Source organism: Petaurus breviceps, unplaced genomic scaffold (assembly GCF_028583685.1).
Source record: "Petaurus breviceps papuanus isolate PSGF00001 unplaced genomic scaffold, PetGlider_PUasm1.0 90734, whole genome shotgun sequence".
NCBI lineage: Eukaryota > Metazoa > Chordata > Mammalia > Diprotodontia > Petauridae > Petaurus > Petaurus breviceps.
In genome coordinates this window covers 9339152-9359223 of record NW_027187327.1, presented here as the reverse complement: position 1 = coordinate 9359223, position 20072 = coordinate 9339152, and the positions used below count along the sequence as shown (strand labels likewise).

The window sequence follows — 20072 nt, the reverse complement described above, 5'->3', positions numbered from 1 at the left end:
TGATTGACATCATGGAAAATAAAAAAATTATTAGTCAAATTGTAATAAAAATTATTGCATAATTGGTGAATGGTATTGAAAAATGAGATGATTTAATAAGAGTAACCAATGAGGCACCTGTTCCATTTGGATGATTGTATTTTCAGAAGGAATCTTTTTTTCAGCTATGACAGGTATTAAAACCTAATATTGAAGTAACCTTAATTTAAAACTAGACCTTAAAATTTCTCGATCATAGTAGTGATTTTTGTTTTTATTTTTTGATGAGAAGATTTTAAATGCTTTACATCTTGTTTAAAGAGTTGAGGTCACTTACCAATGAGTGTTCAGCAAGGGTAGCAGTTATTACTGATTGGAGGTCATGTTCCAAACTCTCTGGAGGCTTTTCAATTTCTGCAGAGGAAAAACATGATGCATTTGGGTGGTAATGGGCACTGGGGTAGGGTAGTAAAGCTGTCAGAATTATGTTTGAAGTCCAGTAGAACTGTGATATGAGGAATCAAAACAAAGCTAATGCAAACTACACCGTCATTAATCTAAGTGATTAATTGAAAAACAGATATGAATGGAAAGGACCTCATGTTTATGAGACAAGAATAGTCATCACAGTGGAAATTTATACTATTTAATTATAAGTTACAAATCCAGGAGGTGCCACAAAGACTAGGTGGCCAGGCTAAAGGACCTAAATTATCAGTGAGATAAAGGAGAATGATAAGAACTGGGATCAAGAATAATTTTTTTAAATCTTTATTTATTTTTGCTTTTTGGAGGGGGGAAGGCTGGGTAACCAAGTGACTTGCCTAAGGTCACATGGCTAGTAAGCAGTAAGTGTCTGAGGCTGGATTTGAACTCAGGTCCTCCTGACTCCAGGGCTGGTGCTCTATTCACTGTGCCACCTAGCGGCCCCTCAAGAGTTCTTGAGACTGATTCATGTGCAACCAAAACTTGGCTGACTTCTAGAACACCCAGAAAATAGAAACACAAAATAAAATACAGAGGATGAGAGCATTTCCATTGTGTTGTGGGTCTGAATTTCCTTTCTTATGGTCTAGAGGAGTTTAATATACTATATATAGCCCTGAAAGATCTATTTATAGGTATTACATGCACATCTCTAAGAAAATCCTTATCTTGTGATATGAAATACAGAAGTAACCCCGGGTTCTCAGAAATTATGCCAGAGGAACTTAAGTTCTGAATTTTTTTAAATCAATTTGGAAACGCTTATAGTGTGCCCAGCCCTTGCCATAAAAACTTTCCATAAGGCAAAAATTGTATAGCCTATGGCCATACCTGAAAGGGACTGTAATTCAAGGAGACATGGGCTCCCAAATATTCCCCTCTCTCCCTTGTACAAAGGGCCTATGAATAGAATCAGAGGATCTACAGCTGGAAGGGACCCTCCCAGGGTATCTAGTCTAGCACCATCATTTTACAGATGAGGAAACTGAAGCTCATAAAGGTCAAGTGACTTGCCCAAGGTCATATAGATGGTCAAGCTCAGAGGCAGGCTGGGAATCATATTCTTTGATTCTAAAGCCAGTGTTTTTTCCACTGGAAAGTTCTTAGAAGAATGGGGAAGCCTAGCAAGCAGGAGGAATGAGAAAATACTTGTAAACAAAAGTGATGAGTACAGAGTGTTGGAGAAGTATGAGCCAGGCAGAAAGGGCTGGTGACTGATGGCACATTATTTTTCCACCTCCTCCCTCTCTCCAGGAAGGTAGCTGAAAATTTCCATTTCTGTCTTCCTTCTGGGCAAAGAAAGCCTCAGCCTTTGTTCTAAATGCACACTTTAGTTTCTATGGTTTTAAGTTATAAAAATATTGGCCAACATAAATCCAGGCTATCTGGGATTATTATTTAGTGTTCATATAATTAGACCAAAGTGAAAGAGAGAATATTCCCTGATTTAGAAAGATGAAAAATTGGGTCTAGCCTGCCTGAACCAGGATGGGGGTTGTCAGGACAACATGAAGAATACCTCCTTGGGAATACATGATGGAGGGGCTTTCCCTTCCATCATGCCCTCTCCCCCCTTCAGAACAGGGCTGTCCATATCCTCTGACTCTTCTTCCTGTCTGCTGAGGACACTTCTAATTGACTGCTGAGCTGAAATTCTGGATACACTGACAGGGCAATTGCCTCTCAAATCTACCTTTCCTGCTTTGGAAAATTACTTCTTTTCCAATAAGGGGATACATTTATAGTGGACTGTTAAAAGCATGACAAAAGAATATGAAACCCAGACACTGCTAGCTTTTTTTTTTTAAAGTGAGCTTAGGCAGGCATTTTACTTTTCCTTGGAAGAAGCTATTTGGCAAGTTGGGTTTGAAGAGAGGCTATGCCCCTGTGCAAGAATGAGGAATGAGTTGCTTAGAAAAATAAATCCATATCTCTGAAGGAGAGTGAGTAGCTAGGGAAGCTCAAATCACACAAAAGAAGGGGTCAGCAAGTCCTCTGGACAAGCTCAGACAGATCTTCTCCCTCTGGAGATGACTGACAGGTCAGTCTGTCCTGCTTATCATTTTGACATAGTGATGATGATGATGGCTAGCACTGATATGGCTCTTGAAGGTTTACAAAGCATTTTACTTGATCCTCATGACAACCCTGTAAGGTAGGAGCTATTATTATCTCCCTTTCATAGTTGAGGAAAAAAGCTGAAAGGTATTGTGACTTGCCAAGGGTCACACAGCCTGTAAATATCTAAGGCTTAAACTTGGGTCTTCCTTACTCCAAGTTCAAAACTCTATCCACTTCACCACCTAATTGCATCTATCAGCGTGATGAAAGCTTTAGTTCATCTATTTATAGGTATGGCTCATGTCTGCTATATAGAAGTAAAAATCCATAAGATGAAAAAAAATGGACGAAAGGAAAAAGGAGTACTGTGAATGGCTGTGTATCATGTGGTGTATGTGTATTATTGTCAGTAGACTGTGTCTTCTGTCTGGGTACTAACCTAGATTAATATAAAAGAGTTCATCACCAGGAAGTTTTTCTTGGAGAGACTTTTTTTTTCCCTATGGTTAACCATGAAACTAATAGAAGAAAAAAGGATTGACATACAATGCCTACCTAGTCTACACCATGAAGAAACATCTGAGACACTGCTAACATAACTGGTCATTTTTCACAGGGCATGTTTGACAAGTGAAACAGTTGCTTGGATCAAGGCTCTTATATTAAAATTCCAGTCCCTGTGACCTCTTCACCACCTTTATAGTTAGTATACCAAGTTTATAAGCAGCCAGTATAAAATAACAGTAGCAGGAATATTGCAAAGGGGAACCAAGAAGACAGAGGCTGTCCCATAGATCAAAGGAGCATAACAGTTACTTGCAACCTACATCATATAATAAGTAAAAATCATATTCCTAGAATACATGTTAAATTAGAGGAAGCCAGTTAAGAACCTTTTGGACCTGCTAACTATCATCATTTAAGACTCAGATAAACTCCAGTATCCTTAGTAAGACCAACAGAACACCAAATATTGCTGATAACTTTGAGATTATGTGTATGCATCAATGAACTAACCCCAAAGTGGCACTGGTAAGTTTATTCCCCACAAAACTGCTTTAAAAATGAGACTTCAGGGGCAGCCAGGTAGCACAGCGAGTAAGAGCACTGGCTCCAGTGTTGAGAAGACCTGGAGATCGAATCCCGGGCTCAGACACTTAGCACCCACCCAGAAACACCTGGCCGTGTAACCTTGAACAAGTTATTTAACCCCAATTGCTTAGGGGCGGCCAGGTGGCTCAGCGAGTAAGAGCACCGGCTCCAGTGTCGGGATGACCTGGATCAAATCTGGGCTCAGATACTCAGCACCACACCCGGAAATAACTGGCCGTGTAACCTTGAGCAAGTTACTTAACCCCAATTGCTTAAAAAAAAGTTTTAAAAAAATGAGACTTCAAACTCCTCTCCCCAAAGTACTCCTCCATCTCCATCTGGGTCCGTGTAACTGAGTGCTCCCAACTCTAATCTCTGGTCATATAAGTGACTCTACCCCTCTGCATTGTCTTTCCAAGCTGCCTGTCTTCTTCCACCACTCCATCCCTATCACCAAACCAGCTGTCTCTGCACACCCCCTCCAGGGAGCCCCCGCCCATTTGTCTCTGTACTTTTTGTGCTGTTTGCCTCTTCACCCTTTGTGCCTTACTAAAGTGTGATGGAAGCCTTTCTCCCCATTGCTGTCACTTCCTGGCAAGTACCCAGAGAATTAACCATACCTGTTTCACTTAAAAATTCCATAAATTAATTCGTAATTCAGCTTTGGACCCAGGATAGCTTGAGTTGAGGAGAATTTGTAGGGGCGAGATCATGCTAATGAGTGTCTCCCTGAAACATCTGAATCAATGGAGACTAGTGGTCCAGGGGGTTCTGATTTGGGTTCCCTGTGAACTTCCATAGACTATGACATAGCCATGGAGACACGAGGATTCTGAAATTGGTTGACATCCCTGGGGTTTTCCTGTAATACTGTGAATGGAACAAGGGCTAGAATGAATTGCAAGTGTAGCCCTAGAGTTTCTTGTTATTCTTCTTTAGGTACAGACCCAAGATTGAATGATAAGAAATGACAGAAGCTTCGTGGACATGTGCTCTCATATCTTCCTCAGCAATAGGTCACGGTCCAGGAGAAGTAGTAGGCTAGAGACCAAATGGTGCAGTAACAAGTGTTCTGTCTTTGGTATCAGAGGAATGATATTCAAATCTTCCTTCCACCACTTATTATCTGTCTTTCATTCGATAAGTTACTTAACTTCTCTGGACCTCATTTTCCTCATCTGTAGGAGGAGAGTGTTGGAATAGATGATTTCTGAGGACCCTTTTAGGTCTCAGTCTGATTTAAGTATGAGGTGTGGTGATAAAGTTATGAAAACCACAAATGTTAATCTCATAGAAATTCGCAGAGAGATCAAATCAAAACCCTTCCCCTCCCTCCCCATTACTGACTCAGATTCTTCAGGGGTTCTCATTATAGCAACATATCATATATACAATACATGATTAGCAATCACTTGATGTTTTCCAGGTTCTATATGAGAGTGAAGATTTTGGGAAGACCACCATGCTAAGTGTTGGAAGAATTACGTGAAAGATTCTTAGTTCTTATAAAACCTGGGAAATATCAAGTCGTTGCTAATCATGTATTATATCTATGAGATATTGCTAGGAAGTCCCTAACTACTTGTAACCTTGGGTAAGTCATTTGACCCCTCTGCTCCTCAGTTTCCTTTTCCATAAAAGAAAAAACTGGCATTAGATGGTATTTTAGGACCCCAATCTTCTATGACTGATCTACAGGCTAAGCCCACAGCTATAGCTATTGACTGACCATCAGTAAACTGAATTGTCCCCAGTTCCAGAGACTTGTCTTCCTCTAGTGCTGTGGTAATTAGTTGCTGCAGCCCTGCTGATGTGAGACTGCTTTCTTGAAGTTCCTCCTCCTCCAAGCTCCCAGGCTTGCTTGCATTTTCAATTTCATTAGGGTGAATGGTTGACAGGTTGCCACTGGGTCTTCCTCTTTCTGAGCCGTCTCTCTTAAAGATCACCAGCTGTCGAGCAACTGTGCTGCTTGAGCTGTAGGGTAGGAAAAGACATGACCCACCCAGAGCCATCTGTTACATGCTAAGAAAATTTTCAAAGATCTTTGGCTCTCCAAGTGAGACTTGTGCTTGACTATTTCTGACAGGGAGCTCCCTGAGGGAAAGACCATGTTTCTATTTCTATTAGGACCCCAGTCCTCAGAGATCCCAAGGATGACCTGGTCTAGTTTCAGCTAAAATCTTCCACCCAACTCCTATACCAACCTCTGGGTATATATTCTTCCCTTCTGGCACCTATCAGCTCCCACTAAACCTCCCCACCCTTGCCAAGAGAGGGAAGGAAACCTCATCCTAGACTCACCCTGAGTATACCTATATCTCAAGTTATTTCCATCCCTTCCCTTTTCTCTCTTCTATGATTAAAAAAAGAGACTGTGACATCAGATTCCTGCATCTAAAAGTGAGACAAAGTGACTCTGTAGATACACCATTGATAACAGAGAGATATGAGGGCTAAAGGACCAGCTTTAGAATCAGTAAGACTGGGGTTCAAACCCTGCCTTTAAACACATGCTATCCAGGTCACCTTATCCAAATCACTTGACTTCTCAGTGCTTCAAACAGCTCTAGCATTGTAAATTGCATACAAATTGTTGCTTGAGGACTAGGATTATCTTTTTTTTTTTTTAACTTGTGCTCCTAACACTTAGTAGGGCATAACACGAGTAGGGTTAATTCATGCTTTTTCATTCATTCATTGGTAGATGGAGTTTCTACACTTAAAGTCTTCCTTTCCCCAAAGCTATTATCACAAAACTTCAGGCCAGCTGTAATTTTGCTGATATAGGGACACATTAAAAAAGAAAGACCCATCATTCATTGAAATTTTGAAATTAAATTAAATTAAATTAAAAAGCTATACATACTAGTTCTTAAATGGAACATGGAATTGGGAGTTTTAATAGACCACAGGAAAATGATAAAAAAAAATTCAAGATCTGGAGTCATAATACCAGGTTTGACTCCTGATTCTGCTATTTTTTTTTCACAATTTACTAAATTCAGTGTGACTTTGATCAAGTCACTTGAACTCCTGGTTCTCAGCTTTCCTCCTCTATAAACTGAAGGGGTAGGACTAGATGACTGCTGATGTCCCTAAATCCAGCGATTGGCTAGGTTGTAGTATAGATAGTACCTACAAGGAACTGGTTTGGACCTGACGAGGGGCACTTTAGGTACTCATTTAGTAATGGATAGTAGGCTCTTGTTTAAGTACCCATTACTCAGATATCTAATTTTGGCGCTCTATGAGAGCTAAGCTAAAGAGAACCAAGGAGCATGAACGTCAGGGATTCCTCCTTTTTTAAAAGAAGGAGCCCACCTTTTAAATGCGTATAAGGAAACAGGCAGCAGGAAGCATCTCCATTAATGTAAATGATCATTGAGAAGGGTAATTTAGTGTCCAGGAATGTTAATCATCCACTTTTCTCAAGTAGCAAAATTTTCTAATTAAAACAAAAATAGCTAGCAAGTTATTTCTTCTCTATGTCATCTTGGAATAATATTGAGAAGGAGGTAAGAAGAGGAATCCAAGGAGGCACCCTAAGTGCTATGATCGGGGGGAGGGAGGTTAATGAAGTGTCTTTTAACATATGAAGCTGGGCTGCAAATACTCTATTTAGAAAAATCTGCCCTCTGCCCTGTAGGAGTTTACCATCATGCAATTTTCAACTTCTCTTTTATACAATCCATCCCTGTAAAGTTCTATAGAGTTGTTGTAAGAACTAAGTCCTAAGTAAGAGCTCCTAGGAATTTTCTGGAGTGCTTTGGATGACATAATCAATGAGACAAGATTCTATAGTTCATTATTTTACTAGTCAATTATAGGAGCTCGTTGCTTATTCTGGAGCTCTCTAAGGCAGAGTAGGGTTTTTTTTCACAGTTTAAACTGACCTTGGAATAGAAATAGCAAATTAATGTTTGCACTATTCCAAATTCAGGGTGCATATCTATGGGTGCACATGAATAGCTTCCTATACCACAAATGCCTTTTTCAAGCAAAGTATTCCACAATGACATATTTCTCAACAGATCTTGAGTTTTATAGGGTAATTTTTAGCTTGTTAGATATGTTAGAATAAATGCCCCATTAGAATAAAAACTCTTTGAAGGCAGAGACTTTCAATTTTGTCTTTGTATTCTCTATGCTTAACCCAGTGATCAGCACATAATAGATGCTTAATAAATGGTTATTGATCCATGGATGGATTGATTAACTTGGTCAATTTGCCTTTTTGCTCCTTTACAAGGACTGATTGCATAAAAGAAAAGTTGAAAATTGCATGATGGTAAACTTCTTAAAGGGCAGAGGGCAGATTTTTCTAAATAGAGTATTTGTAGCCCAGCTTCATATGTTAAAAGACACTTCATTAACCCCCTGATCATAGCACTTAGGGTGCCTCCTTGGATTCCTCTTCTTACCTCCTTCTCAATATGTTTTTAAGTTAAAAATTTTCCCCTCCAACTCAACTCAGTGATAGAGTTAAGTGGTTTCTTCAACTTGTAAAGAAAACATTGCCGTTATTACTGGCTTACCCAGATACTGTATCTGAAATAAAGACTGGCTTACTTTATGGGTTCAGGGTATAGATTTGTTAGGAAACTGGTATGTAGAATACAAGCTCCTAGGGGGCAAATATTTGTGTGTGAGTGTGTGTGTGTGTGTGTGTGTGTGTGTGTCCCCAGTACCTAACACAGTGCCCTGTACAGAGCAGGTGCTTAGCTTAGGAAATGTATATTGAATAAATGAATCTTCTGGGTTTCTACAAGCAAAAGAAAGAATGCAAATTACCCATCTCTTTCCTTCTTCGGTCTTCAGTTCATCACCCCCAAGTGGGAACATGTGAAGAAGAAAGAAGAATATTTGGGTGAGCTATGGAGACTGATGAATGAACATTCCATGCATGCATGTAGTTCTATTGTCTGCCATCTCTCTCTTGGCTCCATGAGGGAAAGACATTGATGGCCTTAGCCTTTAAGGAGAGGTTCTGAGAATAACTTGAGACTGCATGATAAAAGTGAAGAGTCTAAGAAGGGTAATAGAATGAGCACTGGATTTGGAGGCAGATGACCCTGGATTAAAATCCTGACTCTGTTGCTTACTTACCTGTATAACCATGGAAATGCTATTTTGCCTCTCTGGGCCTCAGTTTCCTTATTTGTAAAGTAAGGGTTAGACTAATTGACCTGCAAGGTCCCTTCTGTGACTGATCCTATGGATTCTGAATTATAGCTGAGCCTGTGTGTCAGTATATATTTATGTCTGATGTATTTTTCACTTTCTTCCCAAACACTTTACTTTTCCTTTTCTGCCTGCTTTCCTACTATACATTGGAGAGATGCCACAAAGTTCTCTACAGTATGCATTTTTCCAAGAATGGACATGCCAGTAGCATCTTGTAGAGAGATGAAACCATTTACTAAATTGGTTATTGACAGGAATATATTGCTCAAGAGAGCCAATTGTTAATTTTCAGTGTCAGCATTTACATCTTGGAAATTAGCAGATGCTACAGATTAAGGCTTTATTTGTTCTGTTGATTATCTTGACTTTAAGGAAGTGGCAGAGAAAATGTTAATAATAGAGATTGAAATTGAGTATGTGCACTTCTCCTCCTTCCCCTACCCCAGTTGGTTGTTAAGTATATACTAGTGCGTCACTGGTTACTGGTGTTCTGGAAAGCCTCTCTATGTCCTACTTATGTTTCAATAATCATCTGTGCAGAAGAATGGAGCCCAACAGTAGTCCGGCACCTGGCACATGTTTATTGATTGAACTAATGTTCATATGAAAAGGATCTGGGGTTTCTAGTGTACTACAAGTTCAATATGAGTTAATAATATGACATGGCAACTCCCCCCCAAAAAGTCTGAAAATCAAATCCAGACTTAGGCTACATCCATAGACACATAATATCCAAAAGGAGGGTGGGGTATTCACCTGCTTTACACTGTCCTCTTCAGACAACATAATAGTATTGGGTCCGATTCTGAATACCACATTTTGGGAAATGAAGTTAATAAATTGAAGCATGTATAGAACATATACAATCAGATAGGTGAGGGAATTAGAGACCATTCCATGCAGGCTGAAGGGAACTGGGGATGTTTAGCCTGGAGAAGTGAAGACTAAGAGGCAAAATCATAATTGCCTTTAAGGGAGACATCATGCTATGGTGGAAAGAATGCTAGTGATGGAGTCAGAGAACCGGGGCTCCAGTCCTGCCTATGACAATAGCTACCTGGGTGACTTTAGCCAAGTCCCTTAATATTCTAGGATCTTAGTTTCTTCATCTGTAAAATGAGGGAGTTGGATGAGATAGACTCGGAAATCCCTTCTGGCTATTATTTATGATTCTAAATATATAATGGACTAATTGATATGGAAAATGAATTAAATGTGCTCTGTTTGGCCCCAGCGGGTATCATTAGGAGCAATGGTGGAATAATTAGGAAGATAGATTTTGGCTAGATATAAGGATAAATTTTCCCATAACTAGAACTGTCCAAAAATGAAATGAGTTCTCAGGGCTGAGATGGAACAGCAAGGTAGTGGTGAGTTCTTTGTTTTGTCGTTCAGTTGTTCCAGTCATGTCTGACTCTTGATCACCCTGTTTGGGGTTTTTGTGGTAAAGATACTGGAGAGGTTTGCCATTTCCTTTTCCAGCTCATTTTATAGGTGAGAGAACTGAGGTAAAGAGGGTTAAGAGAATTGCCCAGGATCACAAAGCTAGTAATCTGAACTTGAACTCAGGTCTTCCTGACTGTAGGGTTGGTGCTCTATTCGCTGCATCATCTAATCTAGTTGCCCTCGAGTTCTCTATTATGGGAAGTCTTAAAGCAGAGACTAGATGACCACTTGTTTGGAATATCAGAGAAGAGATTCCTGTTGAAGGAAAGGTTGGTCTAGAACAGATGTTTTTAACTTGTGGTCTGTGAACTTAATTTTTTAAAAATTGCTGTATTTCAACATAATTGGTTTCTATCATAATCCTATATATATTTTGTTTTGTTTTGTTTCTTATTTGCTTTTTGGAGGGGGGAATGCAGGGCAATTGGGGTTAAGTGACTTGCCCAAGGTCACATGGCTAGTTTTTGTGTTAAATGTCTGAGGTCAGATTTGAACTCAGGTCCTCCTGACTTCAGGGCTGGTGCTCTATTCACTGCACCACCTAGCCACCCCATATGTTTTATCTTAAAAATATGATTCTTAGAAAGGGGTCTACAGGCTTTACCAGACTGGTAAAACGGTGTGTGGCATAAAAGTTCCTGATTTGGGACACGTTCCCCTCTAAGATCCCATGATTGGATTCAGTGAGCAGTTTGTTTCCAGAGCAATTTTTCACACCTCAGCTTCACCACAGGAATAGCTATTTGCCATTCCATATCATTTTGTTTTTCTTCTTCAATCAACAGGATTAGGTAGAGTGTGTGTATTCACCATGAACCTGAGCCTACTAACTCCTAAAAGATGGTCATATGGACAATGAGACTGGTGATTTCACTGAAATTACTCTGGTCATTTATAGTCTTTCAGTCTAGAAGACACCTGCAGTTTTCCCATTTTGTATCTCAAACGACAGATGGAGATGAGAAAAGACTATGATAGATATTAAGGGATCAACAGCTCAGTACTTTGTGAGGAGTGTACTAAATGCACCTGACTCTAGGTCGATAGCAAATGATAAGACCAAAGCAAAATCAATTGACCCTAGCTTTCTACCTCTCAGCACTCCAAAGAAAAAATATATAGCAATGAGAGTTGTTGTACAGGGATGGAAATACCTGCTCCCCCCCCCAACTCCCTTGCTGAGAATTAGGGATCATTTGTTGAGAGCAAGTCAGTCAATAAGCATTTATTAAGCACTTTCTATGTGCTGGGGACTGTGCTAAGTACTGTGGATACAAAAAAAAAAAAGGCAAATACATGGTCCCTGCCCTCAAGGGGCTCCCATTCTAATTGGGGAAGATCTGCAAAAAATTGTGAATAAAAGATATTTAAGTGGAAAGTAATTTCAGAGATTAAGGGCAGCTAGGTGATGCAGTGGATAGAGTGCCAGGACTCGAGCCAGGAAGACTCGTATTCCTGAGCTCCAATCTGGTCTCAGACATTTACTACCTGTATAACCCCAGGCAAGTCACAACCCTGTTTGCCTCTGTGTCCTTATGTATAAAATGAAATGGAGAAGTAAATAGCAAACCACTCCAGTATCTTTGCCAAGAAAACCCCAAATGGGGTCATGAAGAGTCAGACATGATTGAAACAACTGAACAAGAAACTCAGGGAGAAGGCACTGGGTGGTGGGAGGGAGGATTATTATGGGGAGTGGGAGTGAGGCCAGGAAAGACCTCCTGTAGGAGGTAGAATTTGAGCTGAGTCTTGAAGGAATTAAGAGAAGCCAGAAGGTGGAGGTGAGGAGAGAGAGCGTTCCAGGCGCTGGGAAAGTCAGTACAAATGAGTAGAATTGGAAGATTGAGTGTCACGTGTGAGAAATGATAAGAAGGCTAGTGTTGCTGAATAGCATAGTAGGTAGTAGAAATGATAAAGGTATAAGAGGACTAGAAAGGTAGGAAGGGGCCAAAGGGTGAAGGGCTTTAGAAGTCAAACAGGGTTTTACATTTGATCCTTGAGGAGGCAGTAAGAGAGCCCCTGGAATTCATTGAGTAGGTGGGGTGACATGGTCAGACCTATTCAGGGATCTGGGGACTAATCTGTACTTTTCTTCATTTCCATTGGGGGGACAAATGGCAGTAGCCTGCTCCCCTGGGAATTCTCTCCTCTGATCACAGACATGAAGGTCTGTCTGGCTTGTTTTGTGAGAGAAACCTAACTTTGCTGCTGACTACTGTTTTTCAGCAGATGAGGGAGTGATGAAATAATTCCCATGGCCTTATTTTCAGGCATAACTGAAACTTCTATTTCTTTTGAGTGAATAATTATGTAACACGAGCTTATCATGCTCAAAGAAAACCTAGTATGAAGTTATCCGAGTCTGCAGAAACAATATTGGAAGGATTTTGATAATCCAGTGAAAAGGATGCTTTCACTCCAATTCAACATGGGGGCACAAATAAAAAGAAGCAGAATTGTGTTTTTTTTTCTTTGCTAGAAAAAGAACTTACAAAGGATACCAAATGAATGGATTGACTGAGATAACATGTCCACAATTAAGAGACATCAGTAGGGAATGAAATGCTAAATACACGATTAGTACCTTTCCATTTATAAGCTAGGGGTATGGGGGAAAAAAGAATAGTTAATGATGCTAGAAAATGGAATGTTCTACATTTGAAGTAAAAAGATACTTACTTGATGTATACCTCTCTTGGTGGATCTGACCCCAAGAGAATGTTTTTGGAGTTAGATGACCTGGGTCTGAGTCCCCCATCTCCCACCTGTGTATCTTTGGTCAAATCTCTTAAAATCTCTGCTTCAGTTTCTTTATATGTAAAGTGAGAGGGTGGGCTGGAAGGCCTCTCTGGTCCCCTTCCAGCACTAAATCTATGATCTTATGAACTATAATTGCATTGATATGACTTCTTCCTCCACAAACACAAACTCTTGTTGACTTAATAGTTTTTTGGGATGTTCTTCTTGAAAAATTCATCAGTTTGTGAGCAACTTAGTGAGGGAGTGAGATTCTGTGGAGGCTGGTCTGTGGGCAATGGACATTCAGTCCCATGCTACTTGACAGATGGTAGGACCTGGTCTGAACATTATATGCTCATAGTCCATTAAGGGACCAATATTCCATGCTTTCCTAGCTCAATGGGACCAGCAAGAACTTGTGCTATACTGAAAAAGTCTTTGAGAAGCCAGGGTCATACCCATGACCTGAACAAGGGCTCAGAGTGAGGTTGCTGTTAATGATTTCGTGTCCCCTTTTAGTGTTATTAATTAAAAGAAAAATTATCATTTTCTAAGTACACGACTTAAAAGCTTTGCCACACAAAGTTTTAAAGTAGATGTGGTCAAAGGAAAATGGGAGTCAAGGGAAAGTCTTCACATTTATTTTTATAACCTATTTAAGGAATCGTATCTAGTCCTTAAAAAGACTTTAATCCATGGGGGAAGTTGTGTGTGTGTGTGTATTAATTTGATATCTAAGTTTCTTCTTTCATTCTTTAATTTTTCAAGGCAGCTAGGTGGCATAGTGGATAGAGTGCTGGGCCTGTTGTAATACCCGACTGGTGTTGGAGATCAAATGAGATAACACTTAGGAAGTATTTCACAAACTCTGATGTACTCTCATGTGTTCTCTTTCTCTGTTTCTCTCTTTTTGCTCACAGGGTGTTCCAAAAGTCTTCATGCAATTTAAAGATATTAAGGCTTAAGTTATTAAAGCTTAAATTTGCACTAAGACTTCTAGAACACCCTGTATATGTGTACCTGTGTTTACATATGTGTGTATGTGTATACACACATGCAGTATCTTTATTTATATATATATGTACATATGTATATACACACATACATTTGGGGACTGAAAGATCCATGAGGTGGGGGAGAGAGGAATGGGTCTGCAATTTCATGGTGTGAGGAGCTCTTGTTATGGAAACTCTACATCAATGCAGATTTTCATCTTTTCTGTAATTTACAGAGTCTTTCCCAAGAAAATGAAATGTTCAATGGTGTTTGCTAGGATTACTCAGCTAGCATATTTCAAAGATTCTAAGGTTGGTGCTCTATTCACTATATACCATGATTACATTATGTGTTGTTTAAATACTAATTATTATAATTATCTATTAATTCTTTATTTTAATGATGTCTTTCATCTACTTGAAGATCTTAGCAACTTCAATAAATCTGAGTTCACTATGATGTTCCTTCTTTTTATGCCATCCATAACAACTTTAAATTAAAAATCTGCTAGTTTCACTGCAGCAGCTTGTCTAGAAACAGCTCTCCTATATTCAGAATTTTATTCTTTCCATTTTTATTTTGATTTTTGTACATATAATTTCATATGAACGGCTGCAGACAAGCATCGTGAAATGAAGACAAATGAGTCTACTTTTGTCAATATTAAGGATTTCACTGTTTATTATGTTCATTTTTTAATGTTCCCCTCTCTAAAAGTTACACAAATCAGTGGGGCATGGAAACTTAGAAAGAAATAAACCAAGTGAACATACACAGAAAACTATTTATGAGCTTGTCTTATTCCTGCTGACTTGGTGTATCCTGTGGCTTTAAAAAAATAGAAAAGTGTGCCAACAAGGAACCTTACCTGTACCTTCCTCTCCCTGCTCCCTGTTGTTAATCTCAGGTACAGGGAATCATATTGTGCTCATGTTGGAGCTTAATTATAAACCTGCTGTGGATTTTTAAAATAGCAAATTGTGAGCCCATCTGGGGGATGTGAGATGGATGTTTGGCATGATGAATGGTTTTAAAAAGTCTTGCCAAAGCCACCCACCACATTAGTGTGTTTTGTTACTAATGGATAAAAACAAGACTGCTTTCATCGGCTGTGGGTCCATGTGCCAGAATGCTGATGGTGAGGGCAGTTGGAAGATAGCTTCATCCTTTCTTTTCACCTGATGGGACTTACAGATGGTGGTATTCTTATATGGGATTTGGAAAACCTGGTTTAATGATCATTCTCTAAGATACAGGCCAAAGAGGACATTATATCCTTATTTGCTTCATTTCATATGAGCCAGTTTTATAGAAGGATCATTAAGAACACTGCCAGCAAATCATGGTTGGAAAGTCTGTAGATAAAGGAGTGCTTTCCTTAGGGCATAAGGAACTCAGTTCATTTAGAAATGACCCAGACTCATGTTCATCTTTGAAAATCCAGCTATCTAGAATGCATCTTATTTTTAGGATAGAAGTGAGTCAAACCTTGGAATGAATAATACATATTTTGTATTGATATAGCTTTTTAAAAAAGTAGGGAGGAGGTCAGGAAAATACTGGATGAGAGAGTTAGATTTTCATACTTACGTAAATCCTAATACATGAATTTCTTTGAATCCTGGAAGTGTCTTAAATATTTTTTGCATCTGCAGAGAAAGGCGGGGGGAGAAAGAGAGAGAGAGAGAGAGAGAGAGAGAGAGAGAGAGAGAGAGAGAGAGAGAGAGAGAGAGAGAGAGAGAGAGAGAGAGAGAGAGAGAGAGATGATCTTGTGAGATCCCTCTTTTAGACTTCCAAGCCTTCCCTAACTTGAAATAATGCCCCTGGAGAACTTTTGGGATGATTTAGGAAGATGGAGGAATTAAGTACCTTTTGGAGAGATATCCAATAGGAAAGAAAGAAGGAAGGAAGGAAGGAAATAAGTATATATTAAGTGCCAACTGTGTGCAAGGTACTACGCTATGCCCTTTAGAAACATTTTCTCATTAAATCTTCACAACAATCCTGAGAGGTAGGTACTATTATTAGCATAATAAATCAATAAGGAAAGGATAATGGAAGTGATATGTAAGTTCAAAACATTCAGATTTATTTGTAACTCTCTCTCAAATCTAGTCCAAGGGTTCTTATTTTCTTCTTGCTGTTATTTTTCCTGCTTTAATTATATGACTAATCTTCCCTAGTCTTCTGGAATATTTTCTCTGAATAAGCTATGAATGCATTTATAGGCAAAACTTGCTGGTGCTAGGCTACTAGGTTTTTATTTATATACCTAGGAGGGAGGCATAATATTCTGAGAATCACCCTTATTAAGTTCAGAATAATTACGTGTTGTTAGAACTGGTCTTAATGTGGAGATGTATACTAAACATAAAAAAGATGGTTCAATAATATCAGATGTTGTGCAAAATGACTTTGGAATTTTGGCTTCCATGTACTTTATAAAGCATTTTCTTAATTGATTTGACATTTCACCATCCTTTGTGTATACCACAATTTCATTCTCTATGTAGTGTTTGCAAACACAGCAGCAGGATGCTGCATTGTTACCAAAATGAGTAATTAGTCACTTTCAATTATCCATGGTGCCTGAACAAAACAGTAATGCAGCTAATCCCCAAGCTATTGATTTTGAGCTTCAGGTCACATTTATATTGATTGACTTGCATGTTAGGTTCTAGAACACTCTGGAAGCTGGTAATTGCCTATTGGTCCAGCTCATAGATGCAAGATACCCCAACATATGAAATATTGAACAAAAGTTCTGAGTGAATGTTAACCTGATTATTCCACTTATGACAATTTTTAAAGCTTGAAGATTGACTCAAGAGTTGAGATAAAAGACCAAATACAGGCTATGAACAATTTTTGGCACCTTTCTGTCTTTGCTCTGCCATGTAGACCCTCAGATTATTAAATGCTTACTATAGACCAGGCATTGTGCTAAATGCTGGGTATACCAATCAAAGCAAGAAAAGCAGTCTCTGCTCTCAAGAAGCTTGTATTCTAACAGGGGAACACAACACAGAATGAAATGCTGGAAAAGAAGAGGAGAAAAGGAGATGTAGTGAAGTGGAGGCCTGGGCCCTGACAAGATAAGGTAAAAGCTCACCTATCTGATCTATCATGACCACCTGTGAGCCCCAGAATCTGGAAAAGCTTCATAGAATGCCTGACACAGACTGTACAATCCTGATTAAGTTGCTTAGTTTCTCAGTACCCCTAGACAATTTTCTAATGTCATAAGGTGTAGAGAAAATGATAATCAGTGTTAGTTGAGGAAATTCCTTACTGGCAGCTTTCTACTTGAATGAAATCACTGTGCTGATTCATATCATCCACACTCCTTTTGCTTGCCCCTCAAAAAAACACCCTAAGGAGTGGCTAGGTGGCACAGTGAATAGAGCAGTAGCCCTAAAGACATGAGGACCTGAATTCAAATCCAACCTCAGACACTTAACACTTACTAGCCATGTGACCTTGGGCAAGTCACAACCACAATTGCCCTGCATTCCCCCCTCAAAAGGAAAAAAAAAGCACCCTAAGTGAAAAAAATCACTTATTAAATCAGACTTGTTTAAGGAATCCTACTTTTGATACTTGCTGTGTAATCCTGAGACAATCATTAATCACTCTGAGCCTAAAAGCTCCCTATCTAAAATGGAGAAGATACAAAGCTGATAATAGCAATGTAATAATATATGATAATATATTAACAACAACAGTAATAGTAGCTTACATTTATATAGTGCTTTGCAAATATTATCTCACTTCATCCTCAAAACAACTGTAGGAGGCAGGTGCTATTATTATTCCCATTTTACAGTGAGGAAACCGAGGCAGACAAAAGTTAACTGACTTGACCAGTCACAGCTACTATGAGTCTGAGACCAGATTTGAACTCTGGTCTTCCTGACTCCAGGTTCAGTGCACTATCCACTCTGCCACCTAGCTGCTAGCAGTACCACTTAAACTTATTTTTGTGAAAAAGTGCTTTGAAAACCTCAAAAGAACATGACAGAAGTGTGAGCCACTATTATCATTGTTTTCATTGCTATTTTCTACTTACTGTGCTGTAGGAAAATGGTCCCTGGTGATAAAATGACCTGAAGAGGCAGGTGGGTGGAGTTGTGAAGAAAGAAAGGGACAATAGCATCCAATTCCTTTTGGACACGTATTAAATTGCTTATTAGGTTTATTATGGAAACTAAATTGCTACCAAATGTTTCCCATTAATTCCTGATTACACCCAGATGACTTCTAATGCTGCAGTGGGGCTAATGCTAAGCTGTTTGGCTTTCTATTATCCAGCTTTTGAGGGATGTGGGGCATGTTTGCACAGCTGGCCTGTCTGGGAGGGCAATTGATATTGCAAGCCAGAGGATTTCCTTTTTATGGGTGTGTCAATGATGGTGTAAAAGTAAAAAGTGGGGAGGGCAAGATTTAGATTTCATAAAGCTTCCCTTTCTAAAGTTGGTGGAATTTCCAGAGTACAAAAGCACTATTCTCCCTCATAATAACTATTTTTAAGAGAAGATATCCATTAGGCATACAGAGAATTTTCATTGACTTTTAGATCTAAAAGTGAGTTCATCCAATCTGTCCATTTTGCAGATAAGGAAAGTGAGGCCAAGGGGAGGGAAGTGATTTGATCCGGTTATACATCTAATTAGTAACAGAACGAGAAGGAGACTCCGAGTTGCTGTATTGTCATTCCATTGTTTTTTGTACTGTGCTCCACTTTTTCGTTTTCTTTCCTGATGGCTCAAGGTATTTGTTCACCTATTGTTGATAAATAACAGAATCACAGAAATCTTAAGAGCTAGAGAAGATTCAGGGAATGTGTTGTTCTCATTGCTCTGAGTTCTGCCCTCTGAGGTCAAGCTGAACAAATCTCATCCTTCTTTCATGTAACAACAGCACTTCAAACACTGGAAGCCAGCCATCTTATGGTTGAGAATACCAGAGGAAGGAAATCTTGCTTATTTCTAAGTCAGCTAGGTGTAACTTATTCTTTACCTTAAGTCTGAATTTGGATTTTTGAAGTTTCTACCTCTCACTCCCACTTCTGCCCTGTGGTCCCAAGCGGAACAAATCTCCTCCCTCTTCTAAATGACAGACTTTCAAATACTGGAAGACTGCTATCACATAGTTAAGAGATGTTGGAAGAGAAAAACTCTACCCACCTCTTGTGACTCTGAGTCTCTCTACTATACCATGCTGTTTCTCTAATAGAGACACACTTTGATGGGCAAATCCTCTTATTAGCCCCATTTTCCTTATTTTCTAGATTCCAGGATTCCAGTATTCAGGAGATGAATTTTATCTTATCCCATTATCGAGACTTTTGTGGATGGTAATTAAATGCCATCAGACTGAATGAAAAGGATAATTTGTCCTCGGCAGTACAACCAAACACTGGCCTGGGAGCAAGTGATTCTCCCTATGTGTGCCAATGCCAGGTTAATGGTCATTGCTTTCATCTTTTACTGGCAAGATTTTTGCTGCACTTGGCCATTTTTTAATTGGTCGCTCTTCTAGGCAGGACTTACTGTGTGTGGTAGAGCATTGAGAAACTTGTCCCAGACATTTTGGAGTTGTCCAAGGAACCCTTCTGTTTCAAACACTCTGTCTGCTACTTCAGTGCCTTTGCATTAGCAATCCCTCATGCCTGGAAAGCTCTCCCTCTTTACTTCCAGTTTTTGGTCTTTCTGGCATCCTTCAAGTCTCTGGTCAAATTCCACCCTCTATGGGTAGCTTTTCCTAGTCTCCACTACTGCTAGTGTCTTCCCTCTAAGATTACCTTCCCTTTGCTCCTTGTTATGCAAGTTTTTCTTTTTGTATACTGTCCCCCCACCCTATTGAATCATCGAATGGGTGTTGCCTCAGTCAAACTGAAATCTATTAAAGAACTTAGTTTGAAAAGGCCAAGGTCCACCATTGTATCCCGGGTCATCTCCAGTCGTCCTGATCTATATCTGGCCACCGGACCCAGATAGTTCTGGAGGAGAAAATGACACTGACGACTTTGTATAGCTCTGACTCACTTAAATGCAATTCACTTGCATGTCATGGCATCACCTCCCTGA

At 39.4% G+C, this 20072-nt stretch overlaps 1 protein-coding gene across 1 annotated transcript in view; it reads right to left on the bottom strand.

Moving 5' to 3' along the window:
- Nucleotides 1–20072, bottom strand: part of IMPG1 (interphotoreceptor matrix proteoglycan 1) — a 128089-nt gene that overhangs the window by 76442 nt on the left and 31575 nt on the right. Inside the window, exons 7-10 of the mRNA XM_069067051.1 lie at nt 15574–15632; nt 8410–8430; nt 5348–5592; nt 317–393 (exon numbers count right to left, since the gene is read on the bottom strand). Of these exons, the coding sequence (XP_068923152.1) occupies nt 317–393; nt 5348–5592; nt 8410–8430; nt 15574–15632 (402 nt within the window). The remainder of the gene's footprint in view (nt 1–316; nt 394–5347; nt 5593–8409; nt 8431–15573; nt 15633–20072) is intronic.